Source organism: Pyxicephalus adspersus, chromosome 4, assembly GCF_032062135.1.
Source record: "Pyxicephalus adspersus chromosome 4, UCB_Pads_2.0, whole genome shotgun sequence".
Classification (NCBI taxonomy): domain Eukaryota; kingdom Metazoa; phylum Chordata; class Amphibia; order Anura; family Pyxicephalidae; genus Pyxicephalus; species Pyxicephalus adspersus.
Window position 1 is genome coordinate 142,197,967 of NC_092861.1, and position 25,174 is coordinate 142,223,140.

General features: G+C 40.6%; 1 protein-coding gene and 1 long non-coding RNA gene across 4 annotated transcripts in view; one reads left to right on the forward strand and one right to left on the reverse strand.

Annotated features, from left to right (window-relative positions):
* Positions 1 to 231: 231 nt before the first annotated feature.
* On the reverse strand, positions 232 to 1,552 carry LOC140329525 (uncharacterized). The gene is made up of 3 exons (XR_011920505.1): positions 1,401 to 1,552; positions 1,080 to 1,224; positions 232 to 579 (listed from the first exon to the last, which is right to left on the reverse strand). It is a non-coding gene; the product is annotated as an uncharacterized lncRNA (long non-coding RNA).
* VASH2 (vasohibin 2) overlaps positions 699 to 25,174 on the forward strand; it is a 59,531-nt gene continuing 35,055 nt past the window's right edge. Inside the window, exons 1-3 of one of the 3 annotated variants that reach the window (XM_072409851.1) lie at positions 699 to 824; positions 12,680 to 13,155; positions 24,308 to 24,396. In XM_072409851.1, the coding sequence (XP_072265952.1) occupies positions 12,748 to 13,155; positions 24,308 to 24,396 (497 nt within the window). In that variant the 5' untranslated portion in view covers positions 699 to 824; positions 12,680 to 12,747. Of the gene's footprint in view, positions 825 to 3,654; positions 3,784 to 12,679; positions 13,156 to 24,307; positions 24,397 to 25,174 lie in introns of those variants that run through there. The other 2 variants (XM_072409850.1, XM_072409852.1) reach the window with 2 other exon arrangements.

The following is a 25,174-nucleotide window of genomic DNA, read 5'->3' on the forward strand; positions in this document are numbered from 1 at the left end:
TACCAGTACACCCCTGGACCTATGGTGTCTAAAGGGTTGTCTATAGGCTAGAACTTTAGGGTTGCTAAAGAAAGCATTAATTCAGTGGTGGCATCCTCTGGTGCCAATAACAGGATCGATAAACAAAGTATTTAGTTTGATCTATGGCACCGATATGAGGTTTCACAAGGAGAGCATTACCTGGTCCTATGGTATCAGTAAGAGAACATTCACCTAGACCTATGGTGTCAATGCTAGGGTTGCTAAAGAAAACATTCACCTGGTCCTATGGTGCCAATAAATAGATCAATAACTAAAGTATTCAGTTGGATCAGTTGGAAGAAGGTCAGGATCATTAAAGAGAACCCTCACCTGCTCCTATGTTGCCAATAAGAGAATTCTTAAAAAGAAAATTCCCCTTTTGGTCCATTAGACTCATGCTTGCCAGTTAGGAAACATCTACAAAACATATGACCTATATTAAATGATAAAACTAAGTCTCCAGCAGGTGTGTGAAGATTTCCAATCAGAATATAAAATATCCAATGTGTTCAATGTTTGTCCATAACTCACAAGCGTGATTTTCTCCAAACGAGACACCTAAAACCAGAAAAGTTTACAAATATTTCATCACGTGGTTCATTGTGTTACAAAATTGTGTGCTTTGGCTGGATGTCTAAATTAAAAGGAGAGAAACATGTGTATATAATTGACAAATGTGGAAAAGCTGTCTGTGGTGAAAGGTCTATTGCAGCAATCTGTGTACAAGAGTCCAAACTTTAGTTGGAAAGAACCGGTCAACAGATGAACATTTTGCAGCCATTGCCTGAGCCATGTCTCACCAGGTAAAATTTGTTGTCATCCACTTTTCAACTAATGCGTTAAATCACGTTTTATGGGCAATGTTATTTTAATTGACGTGAACCAGTGGCCAAGTTATGGGCATTTACAGCCCAACTAAACCATAAAGTGAACACGACAATCTCTCACAACAATTGTATTATGGTAAATTATAAGAATTACGTGTGAACTGGAATATAAATTTTTAGGAACTCTTGAAAAGCAGTAAAGAGACTTTAAAAGGACAGGACACTACTGACCTTTGTAGCTGCAGATACTCTGGGAAAATTCTCCCGAAACTTTACAGAAAAGGCAAAAAGTCGGCCATGTCCTTCTCGCACTGGCAAAGTTACCCCAGCTTCTGCCTCCTGGACTTTACTTGCTTAGCCACTTTCTGTTGTGTGTCTAGGACAAGAAGGGAATATCCGATTTCTAAAATGTTAAAAGTAATAGTCCATTTCTGAAAAGAAAGTGATTAATATATACCTGCTGAACTCTTCAGGACTGAAGAACAAATCTTCAGGGATTTTCTATGTTAAAAGTAATAGTCCATTTCTGAAAAGAAAGTGATTAATATATACCTGCTGAACTCTTCAGGACTGAAGAACAAATCTTCAGGGATTTTCTCCAAATCAGGAGTATGAGATGTCTGGTTGACCACTGTCCTCTACACCTGTACACCCCCAAAGGACACAGGGACCACCAGAAAGAACTCTAGCATCATCTCTTCATGACCTGCTGGAAAATTTGGGGTTTTCCTACCATACCAGTGCTGAAACAACAGTCAGTGTTATATTACCAGTTTCCAAACTCAAGTGAGAGGAATGTAACCTACTAAGGAACCCAGCTGTACCACTGGCTATTAGAGGGCTCAACCGTCAAATAGGGGTATTAGTACTCCACATTGGTATTTCTTCACAAAATAACTCCAAAATAAATACCAAGGAGGGGATGAGGATCTTCCTTAGAGAAGTGTTCACTAGAGGCAATAGTGTCCAGAAAAGGTTATTGCAAATATTTACACCAATACGCACCAACTCTCTCCTTGACCTTCTCCAGTCTGGTTTTAGAGCTGCCCATTCCACCCAAACAGCCATTATTAAAGTGGCTAATGACCTCATCGGATTTAGGTCTCAAGGCAACTTTTCCCTGATCTTTCCTATGACACTGTTGATCATCCCCTTCTAATACAAATCATGCGCTCCATTGGTATCTGTGACACTGCTCTCTCTTGGTTTGCTTCCTATCTGTCTGATAGCTCCTTTCAAGTTTCTTTCAATGGTAACTCCTCCTCACCCACTCTCCTCCCTGTTGGTGTTCCCCAAGGGTCAGTCCTTGGACCGGTTCTCTTTTCTCTGTACACCTCCTCTCTCGGTAGTCTCATATCCTCCTTTGGCTTACAGTACCATCTGTATGCTGATGACACTCAAATCTATCTGTCCACCCCTGACCTGTCTCCCTCAGTCCTGGATAAGGTCTCACGCTGCCTGTCGGCCATCTCATCATGGATGTCTGACCGATTCCTGAAACTCAACCTGGATAAAACAGAACTCATCATCCCCCCCTCAAATTCCAAATCACCCCCTGACATATTTCTAACTGTTAACAACACTGTTATTCGGCCCTCCCCTCAGGCACGTTGTCTTGGTGTCACCTTTGACTCGGCCCTCTCATTTACCCCACATATTCAGAACATTTCCAGGTCCTGTCACTTTCACCTACGCAACATCTCCAAAAACGGCCCCTACGTGTCCCCTGAGACCACCAAACTCCTTGTACATGCTCTTATCATCTCTCGCCTGGACTACTGTAACATCCTTCTCTCTGGTATTCCACTAACCCGACTCTTTCCTTTCTTATTGTAGAGAGGCGAGATTGGGTATAGTAGATGGAAAAAAACTTGACGATCTCACTGCGCATGGGTGAGATCGGCATTTTGTTTCCATTTTCATGAAAGTCTCCTTCTGCGCATGCGTGAGATGCTTGGGCATGCGCAGAAGGAGCACTAAAGAGCCTCCCGGGATGCCAGGCGTAGGTATTCCCGAAGGCTTTGCACTTCCATTCATTGGTGATTGAAAATTAGGGGGCGGTGCTTTTTTTTTTTTTTTTTTTTTTCACTTTACATAAAAGGGTAGAGAACCCTTTAATGTAAAGTAAAAATTCTGTTGTATTTTTTTAGGAGCAACACCCCCTAATTGTAGGCGATTGAGAATGAATGGGAGCGCAAAGCCTCCCGGGATACCTACGCCACGCATCCGGGAGGCTCTTGGGTGCTCCTTCTGTGCATGCTCAAGCATCTCACGCATGCGCAGAAGGAGCCGTTTCGTGCAAATAGAAAAATTTGTGCATGTGATATCAACAATTTTTTTTTTATCCTACGTCACCCAATCTCGCGCCTGAGTTGGGTGACGTAGGATGAAGAACCCAGAAGAAAAGATGGCGGCACCTGGAGCGCCGGCTTGGAGATGGATGCTGGGACAACGCGGAACCTGATGTAAGATTGAATCTTGAATCTCTGTGGGATTGAAGGTAAGTGAATCCTTTTTTTTTTTTTTTTTTGCAGTTTTGAGTTTAGTTTCTCTTTAAGATAAAAGAGTTGTCTACCCTTCGATGTAAAGTGAAAATTGTGAGAGTAGGTAGCTTTATTCTAATCTATAAACCCGATGACATTGCTGAGCAGTGAGCTGGGTGTATTAGGACCGCGCATGCTTCTCCCAGCTGATCCGACAGCCACGCCCCCGGGGGGCCTCGCCTCTTATTCACACCTCCTAGCCCCGCCCAACCACACAGCTCTGCTGCCAATCACCTCCTCCCAGGCGCCGCCTTTCTTTGTTGTTCCGACCAATAGCGAGGCGCGGATGGTCCCCGGGTGACAGTGTTACAATGTAACAACCGGACGGGAAGCGCTCAGTGTGTCGGGCGGCCCATAGGAGATGGCTGGGCTCTGCTATCCGGGCACGGCGGGTAAGAGGACCGGGGCTGGGAGAGGGGAGGATGGGAGATGCCGCAGTCCTGTCTGCTGCAGGGACTCCTATGGAGAGTGAATGGCAGACAGATCGGTGAATATTGCATTACTACACATAGACCATGCAGAATGGGATTACACATTCACACATATTGCACATTCACTTATATCTGTGAAATCTGAGCAGACACACCTATAAGTGAATATTATGTGAATAATTAAGTCACCCCATTATAAGCATTTTATTCTCACCATTGTGTGTACAGAAAAGCCATGGCCATCCATACATTCCACCACATTATTATTATTATTATTATTAATAAACAGGCTTTATATAGCACCAACATATTAAGCAGCACAGTACAATAAATAGGGGTTGCAAATGACAGACAGATACAGTGACACAGGAGAGGACCCTGTCCCAAGAGCTTACAATCTAGGAGGTGGGGGATGTAACACACAATAGGAGGGAGATATGGAATGGTGGGGAGTAGTGACAGTTTGAAAAAACAGAAGATGGGTGGACAAGTTTGAAAAAAATCGGTTTTCAGTGCTGAAGGCGATATGTGCGTTCGCAGATCCACCCGCCAATGAACGTCCTTTGCAGCACACATGTGTTACATTCACACGAGCGTTGACAAGGGTGAATCATGGGATAAGACTGTAGGCAAGGATGTTGGTGTGTGAGACCACGCACAGAAGAAGGATTACTGGTAGAGTTTTCCATCTTCTCCTAGATTGTAAGCTCTTTGGGGCAGGGTCCTCTCCGCCTGTGTCACTGGCTGTATTTGCAACCCCTATTTAATATACAGCACTGCATAATATGTTGGCGCTATATAAATCCTGTTTATTAATAATGATATTAATATTAATAATCTTCTGTAACAACTTTTGTGATGAAGTGTGTTGTAGTAATGTATGCTCCATGTGTTAGAATGTTTCATTGGTGTTTATTTCCTTTACAAGGGATTTTGAAGTTCATAGGTTGGAAATGCGCTATTGTGTTGTTTGCATTGGAAAATATGCAGCGTGTGTTTTCTTTCTCACCATTTAAAATGATTGGGTTGTGTTAATGTGTGACGCAACACACAAAGTGTGAATGAATCATGGCATTGTAGATAACAGAGCTTTGTTTAGTATGTGATGTACAACTTGTTTGGTATTTATCATGATCAAAATGTGCCAAAGTACACATGTGCCAGTCTGTTGGCATGCCTGTTAATATGTGCATGGCAGAAGTTTATCGGAGCCTTTGCATAGGTTTTCTGAATGATGGATTGCAAATCAATTGGCGCATTTCACATAAACATCGATTGTGAATCTCCTAGATTGTAAGCTCCTCTGGGCAGGGTCCTCTCCTCCTCCGGTGTCACTGTCTGTATTAGTCTGTCATTTCCAACTCCTATTTATTTGTACGGTGCTGCGTAATATGTTGGTGCTATATAAATCCTGTTTATTATTATTAATAATAATAATAATAATAATATTAATAATAATTGTGTTCTAATCTGGCACTGATTACAATTTGTGTGTTCTACCATGGATCAGATTCCAACAAATCACACTTTGCTTGGGTCAGAAATGCAGATCCAGCAGCGATTATCTATTTAATTTTCTGCAGCAGCCACACGGAGCCTTGTTGGTATTTTTTAGGGTTAATGCAGATGATGCAGCTGAGATTGTGCGAGCTTCAGCTGGAGAGCTTGGTGGGTATATAGTAAGGGCAGCCTGGCATTGTGCCACTCTGCCGTTGTAGTATTTTCATTCAGTCAGCATCCAGTGTTAATCCATTGCAGCTGTGTGATACCGGATCCTGGCGTAACAAAATCCTCCAACAGCAATGGAGATGCATTTCAAATATATGGGGGGCAGATCGGGTTTCCTGTGAATCAGTTTCCGGCGGATTCTTATTGTCTTGGATTCTCTACATTTCTTTGGAAATCTGCATATGCAGATATTTTATAGATATTTGTGGTGGCAGAGCCATGCAGGACTCCAGGCTGGGTGTTCTAGGATGCATATATGTGTTGGAAGAGTGGCAGTGCCATACAGAACCTTGGGTTCTATATTCTTGGATGCATGTATGTAATGGCAGATGTGGCAGTGCCATGCAAACCCCTAGACTACATATTACCAGATGGATGTCTAAGATGGCAGAGGTGGTAGTGTCATATAAAATTCTAGGCTACATGTTCTTAAATGCATGCATGTCTTGGCAGAGGTGGCAGCGCCATTCATGCCTCTAGGTTCCAAGTTTTTGGATGCATGTATGTCTGGCAGAGGTGGCAGTGCCATGAAAAACTATAGGCTCTATTTTCTTGGATCTATGTATAAGATGGTAGAGTTGGCAGTGTCATGAACACCATTAGGCTCCATTATCTATATGCGTATATGTTATGACAGAGGTGTATGTGCCATGCAGACCCCTGGACGTCTTATCCCCAGATGCATGTATGTGATGGCAGAGGTGGCAATGCCATGCAAAACTCTGAGCTCCAGGTTCTTGGATGTATGTATGTGATGGCAGAGGTGGCAGTGCCATGTAGAACTCTAGAATCTATTTTTTTTTATGCATTTATGTGACGGTAGAGGTGGCAGTGCCATGCAGACCAATAGGCTCTCTGTACTTGGACGCATGTGTATGTGTTGGCATAGGTGGCAATGCCAGTCAGAACTCTAGGCTCTATATTCGTGGATGAAACTATGTCCTGGCAGCAGTACCAGCGCCTCATTGGATTCCTATTCTTTAATGTATATATATGTTGGCATCGGTGACAGTGCCATGCCCAACTATAAGCTCCATATTCTTGGATGTATGTATGTGATAGCAGATGTGGCAGTGCCATGAATGTATTCTTCAGTATTGTCACCTGGTGATCCAATGAAGTGCCAAACATTATTAGTAGATGCAGAGATATAGAAAGGCAGCTGAAGTTATATGTTCAGTATGATGAGAGGGCGGCCTCTCTGCACCATAGCGACCTCATTCAACCTTTGATACTTAGATGTTGATGAACTTATCCATCCGCACTTGTGTTGTAATGATGAAGATGTTTCACCACTTCTGAGGAAGCCGGTGTGATGAGTGGTGAAATGCCTTCAACATTGCAAACCGCTACTAACTACCACTCAGTCCTGTGCTTTGTGATTCCTGCATAATGTCAGCAGCAATTTTCAGTCTGTAACATGCTTGTATTGTCTGGTGATCCTGCCAGTAAAAGCTCTGTACTGACGTCCAAAAGACATCGGATGATTGTTACTGGAAATTATCATATAATTATATATATTTTTTCTGCTGTACCCAGAGTGCCATTCTGTTGAATAGGGAGAGAAGAAGGGAAGAAGAGCAAGCAGCACCCCACTGTGCTCTCCTCTATAGAAAATGACATCAGATGTCCTGACTCCAGTGTTCATCATTCCACAAGGAGGGATTGATGATCAACATCAGGGGACTGCAGTACACATGCTAGATAATATAAATAAATGTCTCTCTACTGGCTTGTTGGAGAGATTTCATATCACTCCTTTCTTCTGGGGAATTACAGAGCGAGTACAACCTCACAGGTTCTCTTTATCAGGCTCTAGTGACTATAGCGTGCTGCCTATTCTGATCTTATTGCAGGAACACTGAAAATTCTGACAACACATTGATGCATTGGAGGCACCTGCTTGAGTGTTGTCAGCATAACAGGAGGTGCCTATAAGTCTTCCTGGCAGGATTAGCTTGCATTATATATTAAAAAAGCAAACTGATATCCTAACAGCTTTATATGATTATTTTTACACCTTTATAGGATTATTATTACACAGTATTTATATAGCGCCGACATATTACGCAGCGTTGTACAAAGTCCATAGTCATGTCCCCCATATATATGATTTCTGGGTTCACATCCTGGAAATAAGAGCCTTGGATGCGGCGATGATCTCTGCATCTACAACTTGATCTTCATTTTTAATGGCTCTCCAGAGTGTGAATCCAATCAATGACTCGCCGCCGACTTCTTCCTCTCACTGAGGATCTGCAGATCTTAACAAAGTGGCAGAAATTAACTGAGCAAATTAATTAAGCGAGCTTGTTGAAGCAGGATATGTAAAACTCACCAGGCGTCATTACACGGCCGCTCTGTGTCTGGCTATCGCGCGGTTTTCGCTGCGAGTTTCACGGGACATGTGTTGTGCGTTTCGCTCTGACTCACCACAAATCACCGCACAACTGTTGTCACAGATTTATTGTAGCACATTAACATGGAATTTGGCAACAAACAAGAACTGGGGAGCGTTTCTCTTATCCCTCTGTGATACAAGATACTGCGACCATCTTGGAAGCGTAAAAACAGCGCCCTGATATTAGAAACTCACAGAGGGGGAGCAAATACTGCGCTGCGTAATATGTGGGCGCTACATAAATCCTGTTTAGTAATAATAATAATAATAATAATAAATACAGATACAGAATTTTGGTCAAAATCGTCTGCATGTTCACAGGAATAGGTTTTATTTGTTTCAGTGATCAGATATTCTTTTATTATTATTATTATTATTATTAATAATAATAATAATAATAATAATAATAATAAATATCATTTATATAGCGTCACCATATTACACAGCGCTGCACATTGCACTCATATTTATTGTTCAGCACTGCGTAATTTGTTGGCGCTATATAAATACTGTGTATTAATATTATTAATAATAATAATAATAATAATAATAATACACATCATTCTCTGGATTCAAAAGATACATTCCATTTCATAAGGTTATCTTCTAAATGTAACAATTACAACACCTCCCCCCCTGCACATTCCAATCACCCTCCCCCACTAGACCCCTGCACATGACTGGGAACATTTATGGCCACTTAGGAAGACCAATTTCCTTCATTCATATGAAGAGGCTTTCTGTCCTGGATCACACATGGCCTGATTTATTAAAGCTTTCTAACATTGGAGGAGATTGACTATCATGGGAGAACCTGGGTGATCAAGCAAACCTACAATGGATTCCTTAAAAAATCATTTGCAATTAGTTCCTAAATATTTTCAATTCTGGAGCAGATCCATTCCACGTTTGCTGGACCACCCAGGTTCTCCCATGATAGTCTATTAATATTTAACAAGATTGATTCGGCGCCAACATATTACGCAGAGCTGTACATTACATATGGGTTGCAAATGACAGATACAGACAGTGACACAGGAGGAGGGGAGGACCCTGCCCCAAAGAGCTTACAATCTAGAAGGAGGGTGAAGTCTTCTCTAGTATTGGAGAGCTTTAGTAAATCAGTGAAAGCAGAATTATATAAAAGTACTATGATCACTCCAACCCTATCAGGAGATATAAAAAGATTCAGGATTGTGTAGAATACGTTGAATAAAATAAGTGTGTATTACCCCAATCTGGTAAAAGTTTTTTTAGGGCATTTGCATAAATGCACTACATATCTCCCCTCCATATAGTGTTACTTCCCCCACCTCCTAGATTGTAAGCTTTTTGGGGCAGATCCTCTTCTCCTGTGCCACTGTCTGTATTGGTCTGTCATTGGTAACCTCTATTTAATGTACAGAGTTGCGTAATATGTTGGCGCTAAATAAATCCTGTTTATTATTATTATTATTATTGTTAATAATAATATTAATAATGATAATAATACCGTAATATGAAGGTGCAATTTCAATATAATGGAAGAATAAAAACTATTTGCATTCTATTGAAATTATAAATTATTTAAACACTTATATCTTGTTTTTCATCGCCATAATGGAGACATAGACAACAGTTCTCAGCCTTCCCAACTGTGCTAGAATTATTTTATGGCTTCTAATCCTTTCTAGTTCATTCAGATGCCCATTAAATAGAAAGAAAGGGTCAGCCTCCTGTTCTGTACATTTCCCCCAAAAATCCTCCTACTGGTTTTTGACTTGTTGCTTGTTATCTGGAATTGTTTTTTTTGCCATTTCACCAGCAGTTTTGGAATTTGTCAGATTGGTGTGAAAATCAACAGTAATTAGTAAACTGTTTCCCACTGCAAACTTCCCCACCTAAGAGCAAATATCTCCATTCAAATTAGCCGAAACAGAAGACCTTTGTGCCCCTTTAGGATTCATTTTCACTTGTTACTGGGTCCTTCATTCTAAGCGCTCTTTGGACAGTGGAATGACTATGAAATCTAGTTTGTACTGTGATTATGGAACAAATCACAGAATATATTCTGCATTTTTATCTCTAGTAACACATTGTTTAAAGATTCCCCACGTTCCAGAGTTCTTTTTTTGGTGCCTTTAGAGCAGTGGTGATCAACCTATATAGATATAGCGAAACTCCCAATATTACCTATGTTACCCAATAAGGGGAATCACATAATCCTCATGTCATGGTCATGCAATAGGAGCCAGCCACAGGCTGCAGCCATGCTATAGTACTTTTTGGAGACTGTGGACATGCTTCAAGAGATTAAAAAGAACTAAAAAGAAGAAAATTGCACAAGTAAGATGGTGTGAATGAAGTAAAGTAATTATTTCTACTACTGGAAGCCGATAGTTTTCCTTCCCTGATATTAATAAGCACCAAAATCCATGTTTTCTGTGGGGTCATAAAGTAAGTGTCGAATAGCTGCGTGCGGATCTTTTGTCAACGGGTTGGGGACCAGGGATCCTGCCGTTTCCTTTTTTCCCAAATCAAAATGATTGACAACTTAGACTGAGCATGTATGAAATCAATTCCATGTCATAAGGAAATGACCAGGCACCCAATCTATATCTGCTCATGGGTGAGATTGGGTGGCTGGTTATTGGGTGAAAGACTTCCTAATGTGGTCTACCATGGGCACAGTGTTAGATTAAGTTTTTCCAGAAAGAACATGGCGGTGCAGGACCAAGGCAGCAGAAAGCTGCCAAGGAAGACCAAAGGGCAGGATTTGCTGGAGATGTTTATTGAATACTTGGAGGTGTGAGATATGGAAAATTTGGAATGGGAGGTCTCCCAAATCAGCAATCCCGGGGGTGAAATGTTCTGGTGTATTGGGTGTGATAAAGGTAAAATAATTCTGCTATCAGCTTGGATCTAGTACAAGTTTATATTTATGTTTTCTGACTCTTTAATCTAGTACATGAAGTATTATTCTAGGTAAATGTGTCCTGCAGAAAACCCCACAATACCACTAACAGCTGATTCCTATATTGGTAAAAAAACACATTTCCATGTTTGGCATTGCATTACATCACCGTGTTCTGGGTTGCCTCCTGGCCACGACAGGGTTACCAGCTGACTTCCTGTTTAGGGAACAATGCTTTTAATTATAGAAGTCTGCACTTCTGTTTAATTTAGCACCAGTCATTGCCTGAAAAGGATTTTTGCTGGGTATACCCTCTTAGTAATTGTAAACATTTTAGAATGGAGCTGCACTTTGTTATTTACATTGGATCCAATTATAACTGCAAGCTCCTTTTGGGTGGACCATTTATTATTCAGTCTGTTTCTGAGTTCGGATTTAGGTAAAGGTGAATAATAAAGTCACTATCGTATATTTTAGTCTGTACAACACACCAAAAAGATTATAAGAAAATGCTGTAAAACAGTCATTCCTATCCTATCCTTCATCCATTGCCCGTTAATGCCAACTTTTGGGTGCAGGAGGTGACCCCACCTTGTTTTTATTCTGCGTTAGTGTATTGCGGGGCAGAGATATACCCCTGTGTACCAAATCTGTATATCAGAAACAGAACAAAGCAAATATATCTTGCACAATTCCTATGAATCTATCAAAGCATACCTAAAGTTAGGTATCAGCTCCAACATCCGGAATCCAGATGTTAAAAATTTAAATTTGCTAAAAGATCCCTGAAATACTTACTTGTCTTTAAGCTGCTGCTTCAGGGATTCTGTGGTTTGCAGATATAACAGAATGCCTGTGATATGTTATCTCCATTGAATATGGAACAGAGCATTGATTGGCTAATCTCCCTATGGCAGGGATCACTTGGCCAAATTTTAAGGCATTTGGTCATGAAACCAGCTGCCACTGGATACAGGACCAGCTGTTTCTCCAAGATTGGGAAGTATTTCAAGAATTTAGCATATCTAACTCCGATACTGAACTCCAATCTGGTAATAAACACCATTCCATGCAGTTTTTATTTGCTATAAAATCATGAAATGTATCTTAAAATGCCACTAATTGGAATTTGTGTTAATATTGAGCCTTGTGTAAGGTAAAATGTACACTGGGGGATGGTGGTCAGAACTGTGAGCCAATGGACATGATGATGAAAGGAAGTTTTTGCTTTTCCTTTACTAGCCAGGTATAGGGTGGGAAAGTTGCTTTGGATAACCGCAGAACAGAAGAATCGGGTCAGCGGGTTGACTGTGCTGTCTAGCATGGTTGTGTCAATCATAGAACTAGTTGGATCCTTATTGGGTCTCACAGAATACCCTGCCATTTCCTCTCCTTAATTTCTCTCCTTTTTTTACTATTCATATGTATATATACTTTTTTTTTTGTATGCGTGTGTTCAACTAAAGTCTTGGTCCTTCTCCCGTTATTCCTCAGTGCTTCTCTTGCACGGGTCTTCATTTATCGAAGATATGATGGTTTACTATATCTGTATGCAGTTTTTCCAGTCCTCCAAGTAGATCCATTTTATTGGGTGTTGCATTTTCTTTTTATTTGATGGGATCATCTTTCTTATGTTAAAATGTGGTTTTGCGTTGTATGTTTTTTACTTGTATTCACCTTTTTATATTCAAAGTTCAATAAAATATTTGTAAACGACCAGTTGGCCAAAATTACAAACTGTTGAGGAAGAGGAAGATTGCCATCTCTTTTTGACCTTTGTAAGAGATTTTTTTTTGTATAGCTTCTTCATTTGGATGTGTTTCTTCCTTTTTCAGGTCTATGAAGCTGGACGTCTCCTTGCCTTTCTTATGTGCTCTGGCTGAGTTGTAGGAGTTTAAGATGGATGTTCTCTATCTTGGGATGTATTGAACTGGTTGGTCCTTGGTGGTGGGACAATTTTCTCAATATGACCGGGTCTAGTTCCAGCTTCCTTCGTGCTCACAGCAAGCACTGCCATGCGCACCACCAAAATGCAGGCACAAAACCTACAAAGCCCGCTCGGTCTCGGAGTCTTCACGACCGGCCTCTGGCTGCCTCCCTTACTCCTGCCCCGGCCAGCGCCTCGGGCAACAGCTCGGGTGGCTACTCGGAGGAAGAGGATAAGGAGCCTGGGAGTTTGTTCTATGTCAACAAAAGTGGTTTCCCCATTGACAGCCAAACCTGGGAGCGGATGTGGGGTCATGTGAGCAAAATCCATCCTGAAGGCAAAGACATGGTGGACAAAATACGTAATGCAAGCTTGCTTCCCAAGGTAGGATTTTATTTATGGAACCTTTTCTCTCCATATTCTTCAAGATTCTTTAAAAGCTGATTGTGCATCCCATGCCACTAAAACTGGCCAACCTAATCCTTTTTGATGAATCTTTTTGATCTGGGCCCATATTTGCAATATGGACACCTGGGGAGTATGGAGCTTCTGAACATCTTTTCTCACTTTTTTATTTGTGTTTTCTAATTGAATTTTGATGATCTGCAGGGTTCCAAAGTGGAGGGACAGGAACAAAGTGGGTAGCATGAAGATACTGGTCCTCGATTTTCTTTTCTTGCCTCTATATTCATGCTTGAAATAAAATGTTTATAATATACTAAATTGAAACTCAAAACAGCCGGAGAAAACCAGAATCTTTGTCAGGTGTTATTGCAGTGTTCCCTATTGGTGAGACTTTCCATTGCTACCCAATGACCCCTCCCATTACCAAAACTAGAGATAACTGAAAGCCCTTGGCCTCCAACCTCGGCATGGTTGGAGAACGAGTCCACAGCATTTTTCTCTGCCGTTCTGCAGATGAATGCTGAGAAACTCGACTGGCCACTGAGAATAATGGGCTGTGTCTTGAGTTAAAAAGGGGTGAGGTTTTGCATTGACTCCCAGTATCCCGGGTCTCAAAGAAAGATGTGAGGATTAAAAAAAGCAGGCTTCTCCATGTAACTGTTCATGAATATTTTTTTATCTAAAGCTATGTACATATGTAAGATTGTTGCCACATTTTTCACTTGGGTGACGTGTATAGCAACCCCCCCTCCTATGTTGTTCATCAATCCACCATCCACCAAGATGAGAACACACCAGGGTGCCACTCATTTATCCTCCCCCCTCTCCTCTCCATAAAACAGAATGGTGTTGTGTGCATGCTTGTTCATCTGCTCCTGGAAATGATCACAAATGATGGTTTCCAGCATCAATCTTTTGAAGTCCATTGGACGTTCTCTACAGGGATTCAGCTTCTTCTGTAGGTACTGCCATCATCCCTTGCAATGCAAGACCAATAGTTTAGCATTTTGGGGAGCTTGTGGAGGGCTTGGCCAGCCCCCAGAGATCAGATGGTAGAGGAGCTGTGCTGGAGTTGGGGGGTAATAAATGAAGGTATCTCATTTTAAGACTTGTGTCTTCATCTTCTCCCTAGACCTAGATGATCATGTAATCCTGTATTTTGAGGGTAACCCCAATGCAAAAGTACAGGTACATTTTTTTGCTATATTTTATTTTGCTTTCTACATCAATCCACTGAGGGATCTGAGGGTCTGTATGGGGGTCTGTATGGGGGGGCTTCAGCCTCTTGCTACATAGGTTGCAGGTACCGACGTCTTCCCCTTACCATGCAAGACCAATAGTTCTGCATTTTGTGAAGGGTATGGAGGGCTCACTCACAACCAGGAGATCTTATGGTAGAGGAGCTGTGCAGAACGAGAGGGGCAATGAATAAAAATAAATCCTTATCTTCTCCCTAGACCTAGATGGTATGTAACCCTGTATTTTGAGGGTAACCCCAATGCAAGGATACATTTTTTTGCTTTATTTTATTCCTAAAGTTCAGCCTGAAACCTCTTAGCTTTTTATATGAAACTTTTCTCCACATTCTGAATATCTGTATCTGTTTTCCGACAAGCCTCCTCATCACCCTCATTGTATAGGAGTGTTTGTCTGTTCTCTCTCTTGAGGGTTTCCTAGCCAAAATTTTACACAGAGGGGCCCTGGAAGAGAATTACTGGCTGTTGATAGACCTCTTCCTGTGATTCACTTAAAAGAGATGTGTACGGTGCTGTCTAGTGTTATTTTCACTCGCCCCCGGAGCATTTTGCTTCTGAAAGTAATGAGTAATATATGTGTTGTGTCTTCCTGGAAGCTTGGACGTATTGTGCGTTCGCATAGCAGCCAGGTAAATATCAAAGTATTGTCTGTGAATGTAAATATTACCTTTTCTTAGACTTTTAAAGAGAAAGGTTGGTTTGTTGCCGAGGTTCTTGGAAAACACAATAAAATAATGGAAACCATCTGTTTTTTATTAAATAGTTTACATGAAACATTACATTGAGGGTAAAGCAAACCTTGCAGCAGATATAAAGTTATATTCATTTATTTTATTCTCCTTTTCCATTATAGTACAGTTTTTTTTTCACATCCTTAATTCTTCCCTAGGTGAGGGGTAACATAATACTTCTCCACCCGAGCCTTGTGGGATAAATGTCCCGGCTGCATATATCTCATGCTTGCAAAGCTGTTATGTCTATGGCCACGTTTCAGTTCTTGCTGCTGCCATCATCGGTGGGTCAGATGACGGTGTGTGACAACTCAACGAACGGTGGGCTTGTATGATTTTCTGTGATAAAGCAAAATTATAGTAAGTGGCACATAGAAAACCATTTGCATATGCAGGAGTACGATCCTCCTTAAATACTTGTTTTTTCATATTTGCTTTCCTATATCCCAGAATATTATGATTTTTGGAAATCTTTGAAACCACCTTTTTCTCCAAAGGCCATTCAAACCACCTGCGATTTGGTAGGGGTCTCCTGGATTTTTTTATTTTAATCTTACAGTTCATAGCAGCCTTCCTCAACCTGATCATGGGAGGTACTCTTGAAATATCTTCCAGGCGCTCAGGGAACCCCTTCTATATTTACTTTATCCATATTACTTAGCATGGTGGTCAGTTCCTCTTAAATTGGTAAGAATGTCATCCATGCAGATATCCAAAAAGATCATTGGTGTCACTTACACTGACCAGAGAGGCACATATTGCTCATTGCTTAGATTGTAAGCTCTTCGAGCAGGATCCTCTCCTCTTCCTGTGTCACTGTCTGTATCTGTGTGTCATTTGCAACCCCTATTTAATGTACAGCGCTGCCTAATATGTTGGCGCTATCCTGTTTATTATAATAAATAATAATAAGATTGCTTTTGGAACCCTAACAACCTCTGTGGGAACCCTGGAACCCAACAGAATCCTGGTTGAGCAGCATTAATATAGAACCTGAAAACAATAGTGGACAACTCCCAGGTAGACATGAACTTGCTGGATCTCACTGTTGGAGTACTACTTTAGCAAATTTCTCCTAAACTTCCCTGAAGTGCACCTCCTAAATCTTTGTTTTTCCTTTGAAGGTCCCAGGGGACGAAAGCTGATAATAAGCAAATTGGCAAAATCAGCAACCTCTGGTTTAGGAAGGCAGCTTTTAAATAAATGATGTGTGAGGAGACGAGGACTGCTTAGTAAACAATGTCTGTGCGACGTGCATTTCATTCTGACAAACGCCATTATCGTATTAGGAATCCTGAGTCACCATTCAGAGATGCTTGGGTGACTCTTCGGGCTTGTGGATGGAATCGCTGCGAATGTTTTCTCATTAAGGGAACTGTCATTGCTTGTTTTACTCAACATGACTTCGCTCTTTCCACATAAAAAAGTTCACAGATTTCATGGTAAAGAACCACTGTGGTCAGGTTCTGTTCTATCTAGATCACGGCTGCTCAGCTGGAGCCCTCAAGGGCCACAAATAAACAGATATTTTTTTCAAAGAATTAGGTCTGGTTTTATTAAAGCTATCTTTCCTATATAAAAGTATTTGTGTGAATAATGAAAATATATCTAGTAACAGTTTTCTTGCTCTTATTCTTTGTATCATGTTGTAGTGCTGCCATATTTATACCTGTATAAACTGAATTCCTGAGGAAGTGGATTTTACCTGCGAAACGCGTCGGATTATTACAGCACACCCATTATATGTACTAACCTAGGTGATGTGGATGTATGTAGCACTTTGTTTTTTAATCTGTATCTGTTGCCTCTCTTTGTTATAGAGACAGTGCAGATATTTTAATATGTGATGTTTGTAACAATATATTTTGTAATAATAAAGTTTTTGTTTTTACACAATATACTTGATGATACATACACTGCCTTAAAAGTCCCATTTACAAATATTTTTCCCAATATCTTAAATTAGGGATGTTGGCAGTTTGTGTAGTATATGAGTATATCTCACAATTATTATTTTTGTTAATAGGCTTAGATTTCATCAGTCTGCAGCAGGCAGGAGGAAGCATTTCCCCAGTCTCTTTTTTTTCGCTGTGATCACAATGCAACTTTGTTACTTTTTAGCAATTCAGAAGTTCGGAGGCTACAGCAGTCTACTCTGTATTAGACATTTGTGTAGAAGAATTGCCCCAGAGTTTACATGCCAGGCTCACCCCTGTCATTTAAAGTTGTCATTGGAAGAGGAAATACAGCAAATTCCCCATTGCATAAAGTGAGGGAACTCATTCTTTGTGTCCTATGTACAGAGAGTGTCTGGCTTAGTTACAGCAGATTTTATTGCAGGGATCAGTGTTGCAGCTGGAATCTCAGTGCTTCTCACAGACAGCTCAGGCTCTGCATAGGACATTATTCTGCTGCCAGCTGTTGGCATTAGCAGCATTTCCTGCCGAACTATAAAATCCCTTTGTAGGTGATACATGTTGTCTGAGGACCTTTGGGAGATTTGCACTTTAGGTTTTTGCTCATTTTTCATATCTTTCTGACATTTGATTTTTAAAAGTGTCCTTCGTTAAGTGACAATGGATAAGGTTGACCAATCATAGGAATCCTGCAGAGGGGGGCATTTTAATGGGTAACTGATCAGTGTCTTTTTCTTGGAGGTGTCTAGCTATTCCTTTTCTTTATATAAAAGGCAACCCTGCTTTTTCTGGCAACTGCCTGTTACTATCCTAGGATTGCTAATGGGTAAAACATAACTTGGAGTAAGTCATATAGGCTTCAATGAAGCATTTGCATTTCATAAAGTCCTTGTATGGGTTACGGATTCCAAAAAATCTGTGGGCAGGATTCAGTACCTTTGTCTAGTTTCTATTGACAAGCCTTGCACAATCCATGACAAATTTTTGGCATTGGATGGTGCCTGGAAGATGGGGGCACTGCATGAAGTCTTTATAGGGTGAAGGCAGCACACCAGGTTCCAGTTTGAGATCTTCAGCTGGGTTATTCTTACATAGGATTCCAGAAAAGTTCTCAAACTGAAACCGACCTTTATTTCTTTACGGCTGAAGATTTGACATCACATCCTGCCATTGTGACTAGGGGACAAAGGGAAAATTTGGACTTGGACAGCAACAAAGCAAATGTTCATTAGGTTGTATAGGATTTAGAGTTTTTTGTGTGTTTGCCTATCCCGGGGACACCTGTTCCATTTATTGTCCTGGTGTCATTGGGATTGGAAATGAAGGGAACTCAATCCAGTTAGGGCAAAAATAGTTTTTTCATGACAAGCCATAGGGTCAGAATATGTTCCAAAAAATTATTGTAGGAATATATCATTCCTATAAACTTGGTGCATCAGAATTTAAGGAAGGACGAGTAAAGTCCTAGTCACCCAAGTAGGTGTTTGACCCAAACATGTTCCTGGAGAACGTTTACATCCATCCAATAGGGACCTGGGAAGCAATTAAAAAAATCTATATTTCCAACTTTCGACTACTTTACTTTAATTAGCAATGGGATAAGTACACACAATTTCTGGGTGGCTTATAGTGCATCTCCCTCAACTGCCAAGCTCCAAAATGACCACGGCCCAGGTGATTTTTGTGAACCAGGTGGTTAACTGTTCCCAGATGCCCATTTTTAACCATTAGACATCTGAGAACATTCAACACGGTATACTGAACATTTTGGAAGTCTATGGAAGTGATTGGAGCAACCCAGTGACCTTAAGATTCTGCATGAAGCTTCTCCAAAACTGAGCAACAACCAAACTCTTTTACACAGAGGGATTCCAACTGTTCCAAATCATATTAATGATACCCAAGGCTTTGGGTGCAGTGGAGGACTGCTTGACATAATTAAAATCGATTCATGGAGACCACACAGGAAGTTTGGCTGATGGGTCCCCCCAACAAGGACAATTATTATGTCCTATCAGATGGTCGGAATTCCTCCACAGCAGTGTAGTGTGAAAGACAGCAGTATGATAAGATAGTTGAAGAGGACCTACACACAATATAGTTTTTTTGTAGATCTAGCAGAATATATTTAAATTTGCCAATATGTGACATTGCATTTCTGCCTAGATTCTAGCCGTATATCATACCATGAGGGATATTGGTTGGAAAAAAGCTGTATTGTGGCTTCTCCCTTCCCTCTTACCACAAGTCATTTTGGAGGTGTTGGCCGGCATTGTGCTGATGTACCTTATAGCTACATGTAGGGAAATAAATGCATTTCTGCACCATTGAGGAGCTTCTTTTATTCCTGCGAATACATAGACCTGCCATTGAGACACCTGGGTTACTAAAGCTCTCCAAGGCTGGAGAAGATAGATTATCAGGGACCACCTGGGTGATCCAGCAAACCTGGAATCAATTTCTTTAAAAAAATTTGCTATTAGTTCCAGATCTGTTCTAGATTTGCTGGATAACCAAGGTTCTTCCATGAAAGTCTTATCTTCTCCAGTTTTGGAAAGTTTTAATAAATCAGGTCCATTATGCATGTAGAGGGTTAAAAGAACTCTGCAGTGTATTTTATATATTCACTAATAAATTGCCTGAAAGCATGTCCAACCCTAAGAAATAAAATGAAATATATCAGCGTACCAGTCTTTAGATGTGGTGGCTGCATTGGTTTCTTTATTCAGTTCCCCGCTTTTATTATCACCTGGTGATTGTGTCAGTCCTGCTATAGCGTGACAACGTTCACTGTACTGTATCTATGCAGGAGCAAGGTTGTCATAGAACTAGGCTACAATACCCCCTTTCTCTTCCCCCTAATCTAAAGATAATGGGATTCTGTGGTTCTGTGAACAGTGTAACTCATATGTGCTCTCTGCGTGTACTACTGTGTGATCAGCTGACAACATTCCTTTCAGGATCAACAGATATTTTTTATTATTTTTTATTTATTAGACCAACAGGGAACAAATAAGAGAAATTTTTGTGCTGTCTTTTATTATTATAATTTAACAGGATTTATATGGCGCCAACATATTACGCAGCGCTGTACATTCAATAGGGGTTACAGGAAGAGTAGAGGACCCTGCCCCGAAGAGCTTACATTCTAGGCCTTTACCTTACATCCTGCAATAATAGCTGCACGGAAAGTAAAGGGGGTCTCCTCTACACAGACCTGAATAATAATAGAAATTCTTTTAGCCTTTCGCTTCACAAACTTCATGCAGAGCCCAGTGCACACAGGAGGGCACACGCATTGGGCCTGACTGATTAAAAGTTCTCCAAGGCTGGAGAGGATGCACTTTCATCAGAGAAGTTGGATGATCCAGCAAACCTGGAATAGATTTCTTCAAAGTCATTTGCTAGCAAATGTTTTGAATTCTGGACCAGATCCATTCCAGGTTTGCTGGATCACCCAGCTTCACTGATGAAAGTGTATCCTCTCCAGCCTTGGAGAACTTTTAATCAGTCAGGCCCAATGTATGAGCCATGTGTGTGTACAGGAAGGCAGCAAGTGATCAGCATTGTGCTGTATGATGATTTCATATCCTGGCCACAATACAACGTATGACGAATCCGGAGCCCTTCCATGAGAAGAGTGACTCCCAGTGTGCGGCTGACTTGGCTGGTAACCCTGCTGATGTGATCTCTTCATCTGCGTTCTATATAACAGCAGCCTGTGATTTACGGTTGGAGATATAATGCATTTCACATGTGTAAGCATTTCTTCTGCCATGGATTGCATCATCTGCTTCTCCCAAAAAGAAAAATCTCCTTGTGTATCCTGATCACTTCCAACTCTTCTTTATCAGAAAAATGCTGAAAACTCCCCATCTGGGCTCAACCGCACACACATGTCACGCACACGGATATGGAGGACATACAAAGTTATAAAAGGTCTTAAAATGGTCTATTTATAAAGCAGAGGATCTGACATTCACTGAAATATTCCCTGGTGGAAAACTAGTTACTGCCGTTGAATTGCATGGACCTGGAAGATCCACCAGGGAATGTTTTAGGGAATGTCAGATTTATTGCCTTATAAATAGAACTCATAGTGTATCTCTGGGCAACTGAATATGCAGTTTATCTCTCAATGTGTGCACATTCCCCTATGTTTTATTATTTGCAAATATTACAAAGGTATAGTAGCATACCGGTAGTATATGTATTGAATAAGTAGAAAAAAGCTTGTTCTTCCAGAAACCCATTAAGTAACCCTAATTTCCTGTTTGAGCTGACAAGAGCTGCTCTGAAATCCTAAGCAGAGTTGTCCGCATTACCAAAGGTCCCCTCATCTCTGGGTAACCCATACTGAACCATTGCTTACCTCCTTATGGAAATTCTACTTTTGTGGATTCCTATGGCTTGGATATATTGGGACCCTGACCTGAAATAATGCAGCCCAGTGCTACTGACCTGCACTCCTATTTAATGTACAGCGCTGCATAATATGTTGGTGCTATATATATACTGTTTAATAATAAATATTAATATTAATTAATAATAATATTAGTTGGTCTTAATCCAGAAAAGCACCAAAGCAGTGGATCAGACAAGTAACCAATGTTTTCAAATAAAGAGATCAGCAAAGCAGCTTTGATATTCTCTCTCTATATGGTTGCTTTACCTTATTCACAACCCCAATACTGTCAGGCACACTTTCTGATGCAGAAAAAATATCAATCTGTTCCATTGTAGACCTAGAAGTGTGCACAATATAGATATAATGTGATCTGATGTGATCACAATGGTAGCCAATCATTGTGATCACACAAGGCTTGTTTACAAACAAACCTTCCTGCCACAGCTGTCACTGTGCCCCCCCCCCCCTATAGAGTAGCTTTGTGACAGCTGGAGGTAGAAGCACCAAACTCCTCATCTACTGGAAACTTTGCTTATATCATCCACCATTGTGCCTTAATGGTTGTAAAAAAAAAAGTTTAAAAACAAAACGATTCAAAAGCCAAATTTAGCTGATATATTTCAGCATGCAGCGCTAACACCGTATTGGGGTGATAATTAATTCCCAGCGAATACGATGACACCTACATAAAAGCGATGGCACAGCTGTAACTTTTTCTCACCTGAAGGTTTGAATTTTTTACAACTTTACAACAAAAATTTATTTTTGCAAAGAGCTGAATAGGCTCAGCTAGAAAACATTGAGCCTGATTTATTAAAGCTCTCCAAGGCTGGAGAGGATACACTTCATTTAGTGAAGCTAGGTGATCCAGCAAACCTGGAATAGATCTGGTGCAGAGTTGAAAACATTTGTTAACAGAAAGCAAATTACTGGAAATCCATTCCAGGTTTGCTGGATCACCCAGCTTTGCTGATGAAAGTGTATCCTCTCCAGCCTTAGAAAGCTTAATAAATCAGGACTATTATCTTGTGCTACGTAGATAGAAAGCTGAAACTTCCGTTTTTCACTTGTTTGGATGGCATTTGTTCCATTGAACTTGTGACCTCATTAATTGTATATGTCAGGGGATCCGGTTGTATGCTGATGGCTTTATTTTTCCCACAATTCCTATGTAAGTTTTGGGTGTTTGCTGTGCTGGTTATATTACGCTGGGGATGGTGAACACCCAGTAAAGGATCTCATTATATAATCACTTGGATAAAAATCATTTTGTACTGCAGATACATAAATAATTTATTGGTTAATATAAGTAAGTCATTATTATTATTATTATTATTATTTGTGGGGTTCCAGTGGGAAATGCGAGTTCCTTAAACAATTATCAAATTTACCTCCGGGATAATCTACTTTGGCCTCTTATGCCTTACATGCTCCAATAGTGAGATTTCCTGCCTCTGTTCCTGTCCACCCTGGGTGCTTTGGGTGTTCCTGCCCATTAAAGCTGAGCAGAATGGAAAAAAAATCAGTTGGATGGGTTGACCAGTTTTGGAAATTCCATGGTATATATATATATATATTTTAGGTTTAAAAATAGAATTTTGGTGAAATATCACTAAAAACTTTAGGAGTTTGACAATGTTTGGAACCTTAGACAGGATGAGGGCAGTCTGGTCTTTTTTTTTGTTCTGTTTGCTTTTAATTGTGCTGTGAAAAAAGTGAATTTTATTAGCAACCTTGGGAAAAAAATTGCGTAACTGGACATAATATTCACTTTACTTGGTTAACAGTCAGACTTTCTAAGCCCTTTCCCCCAAATGCTTTGTCACTAAGTTATTTGCGGAGGGCACTGTTTGCCCCCTCCCTTTTTTTAATTAATTTTTAATTGTCCCCATAGTTTTTCGCTATACTAGAAAATGGTGCCTTGGGTAGTCATGCATTGCTTTTTATGAGGGGTGGAACTAATGAAGCCCTTGCTTGAAGACAGGGACAGGTGATTCAGAGCATGGGAAATTGTGGGATATTTGAAGTCTGAAGAACTTGAAATCCAATCTAAGGTCAAAATAGCTCAGATCCAAGTCAGAATTGACTCCGATGGAAGTCTCTGACCACCATTACTGCCCACCTTTGTATGCTGCAACTCCTCTTGTTACCTTTTCCAAAATGTCAAATATTTCTTTTCTATATCTGATCAGTAGGAACTCAATATCTCGTTCTCCTTGCATTATGATATTAAAAAACAAATACATGGCGAGTCGGTTTGCTCAGACATCTGCTGTTGTGGAGCGTTGAGGAAATGATCCATTAAACTCTTTTTAACCAGGAAATCCTGCAATGATTTCAGATAACAATCACTGAACAAGTAAATGTATTTTCCATATGTGATCCTGGTAGCTGAACAGAAATGTGTGCATGTGTTACCCATGGTAAAGAGAAACTGTATTCGTTGGTGGGTGGTCAGCTTCTGCCATATTCAGTAATTATGCTGTGGTATGGACTTACCTTTGTGTAACAGTGCTGCAGCGATACTACCATGTCCAAGATCCTTTCATCGCTGCATCAGAGGAAGGTTCCATGGTGGACTTCCAAGAGGATGGCAATCTGCTTTGGCCATTGGATGGCCATTGATAATGTAACCCCTGCGCATTCTATCTTCGACACTCTGGCGCATGCATCATACAGCATTGAGCTAAAACAAAAAGCTACCAAGACCCAGGGATTTATTTTTGGTTTTATAATGATTTATTATATATATGTTATCCTATGCAATAATGTTATCCTATGCAATAATGGTCCTGATATTTATTTTTTTTTCCATTCTAGCCTGCAGTACCACCTGTGCCAAACTACAAGGCGTCCATGACCATCCCAGACTGGCTGCAAGCAGTACAGAAATACATGAAGACATTGCAGTATCCTTTCTGTTATACATCACTGTGACTGAGCAGTGGAAAATCATTAAATATTTAAATGTGTTACAGACTGTGTACTCCTCAGGAGTCATTGGATGAGCATGTTGATGGACAGCAGAAACCATTAAAACAGCTCGGCTATACAGCTGTCCATGTCTTTCAATACTCCCATGTAATTTTGATGTTATTCATTTACCAATATATAGTAAATAATAGTATATAGTAATCATGAAACTGTTGTCCCCTATTCTGGTTGTGGTGCATGGAAATGGAGCATACATTGCAATAATGGTTGGATAGAATGGGGCCGTCACCGGTGTATTTAGCCATAATCCTGGACATCAGAGTGCAGTCATGGATTAGCTGTCATGTGTTGGCTTTCCTGTATTTGCATCTAGTAAGTTGGAGTTTCATGGACTGCCCTAGCACATGGTATTCATGTGTTTGCAGAATCTGATGAATTCACAGTCATAAGACCGGACGCTCATACTTGAGGCTCATTGATTTGATGTTGGTGGTGGGTGGTGGTTGGATGATGGGGGTGGCAGGGGGGTATTAAGTCAACTTAGGGGAAAATATGTTCAGATTTTCATTTGTCCTGCAATGATTTATTGTAACAGCTGCGGATCAGATGGGATGACATCAATGTGCTGGAACAGCAGGATTCAACATCCAGTTTAAAGGGCAATTACATGGAAACTATGGTAATTTTTGGAAGTTCCAAAAAGTTGTACATATGTTTCTAAAGATATGTACAGATGATAGACAATTGTCGACC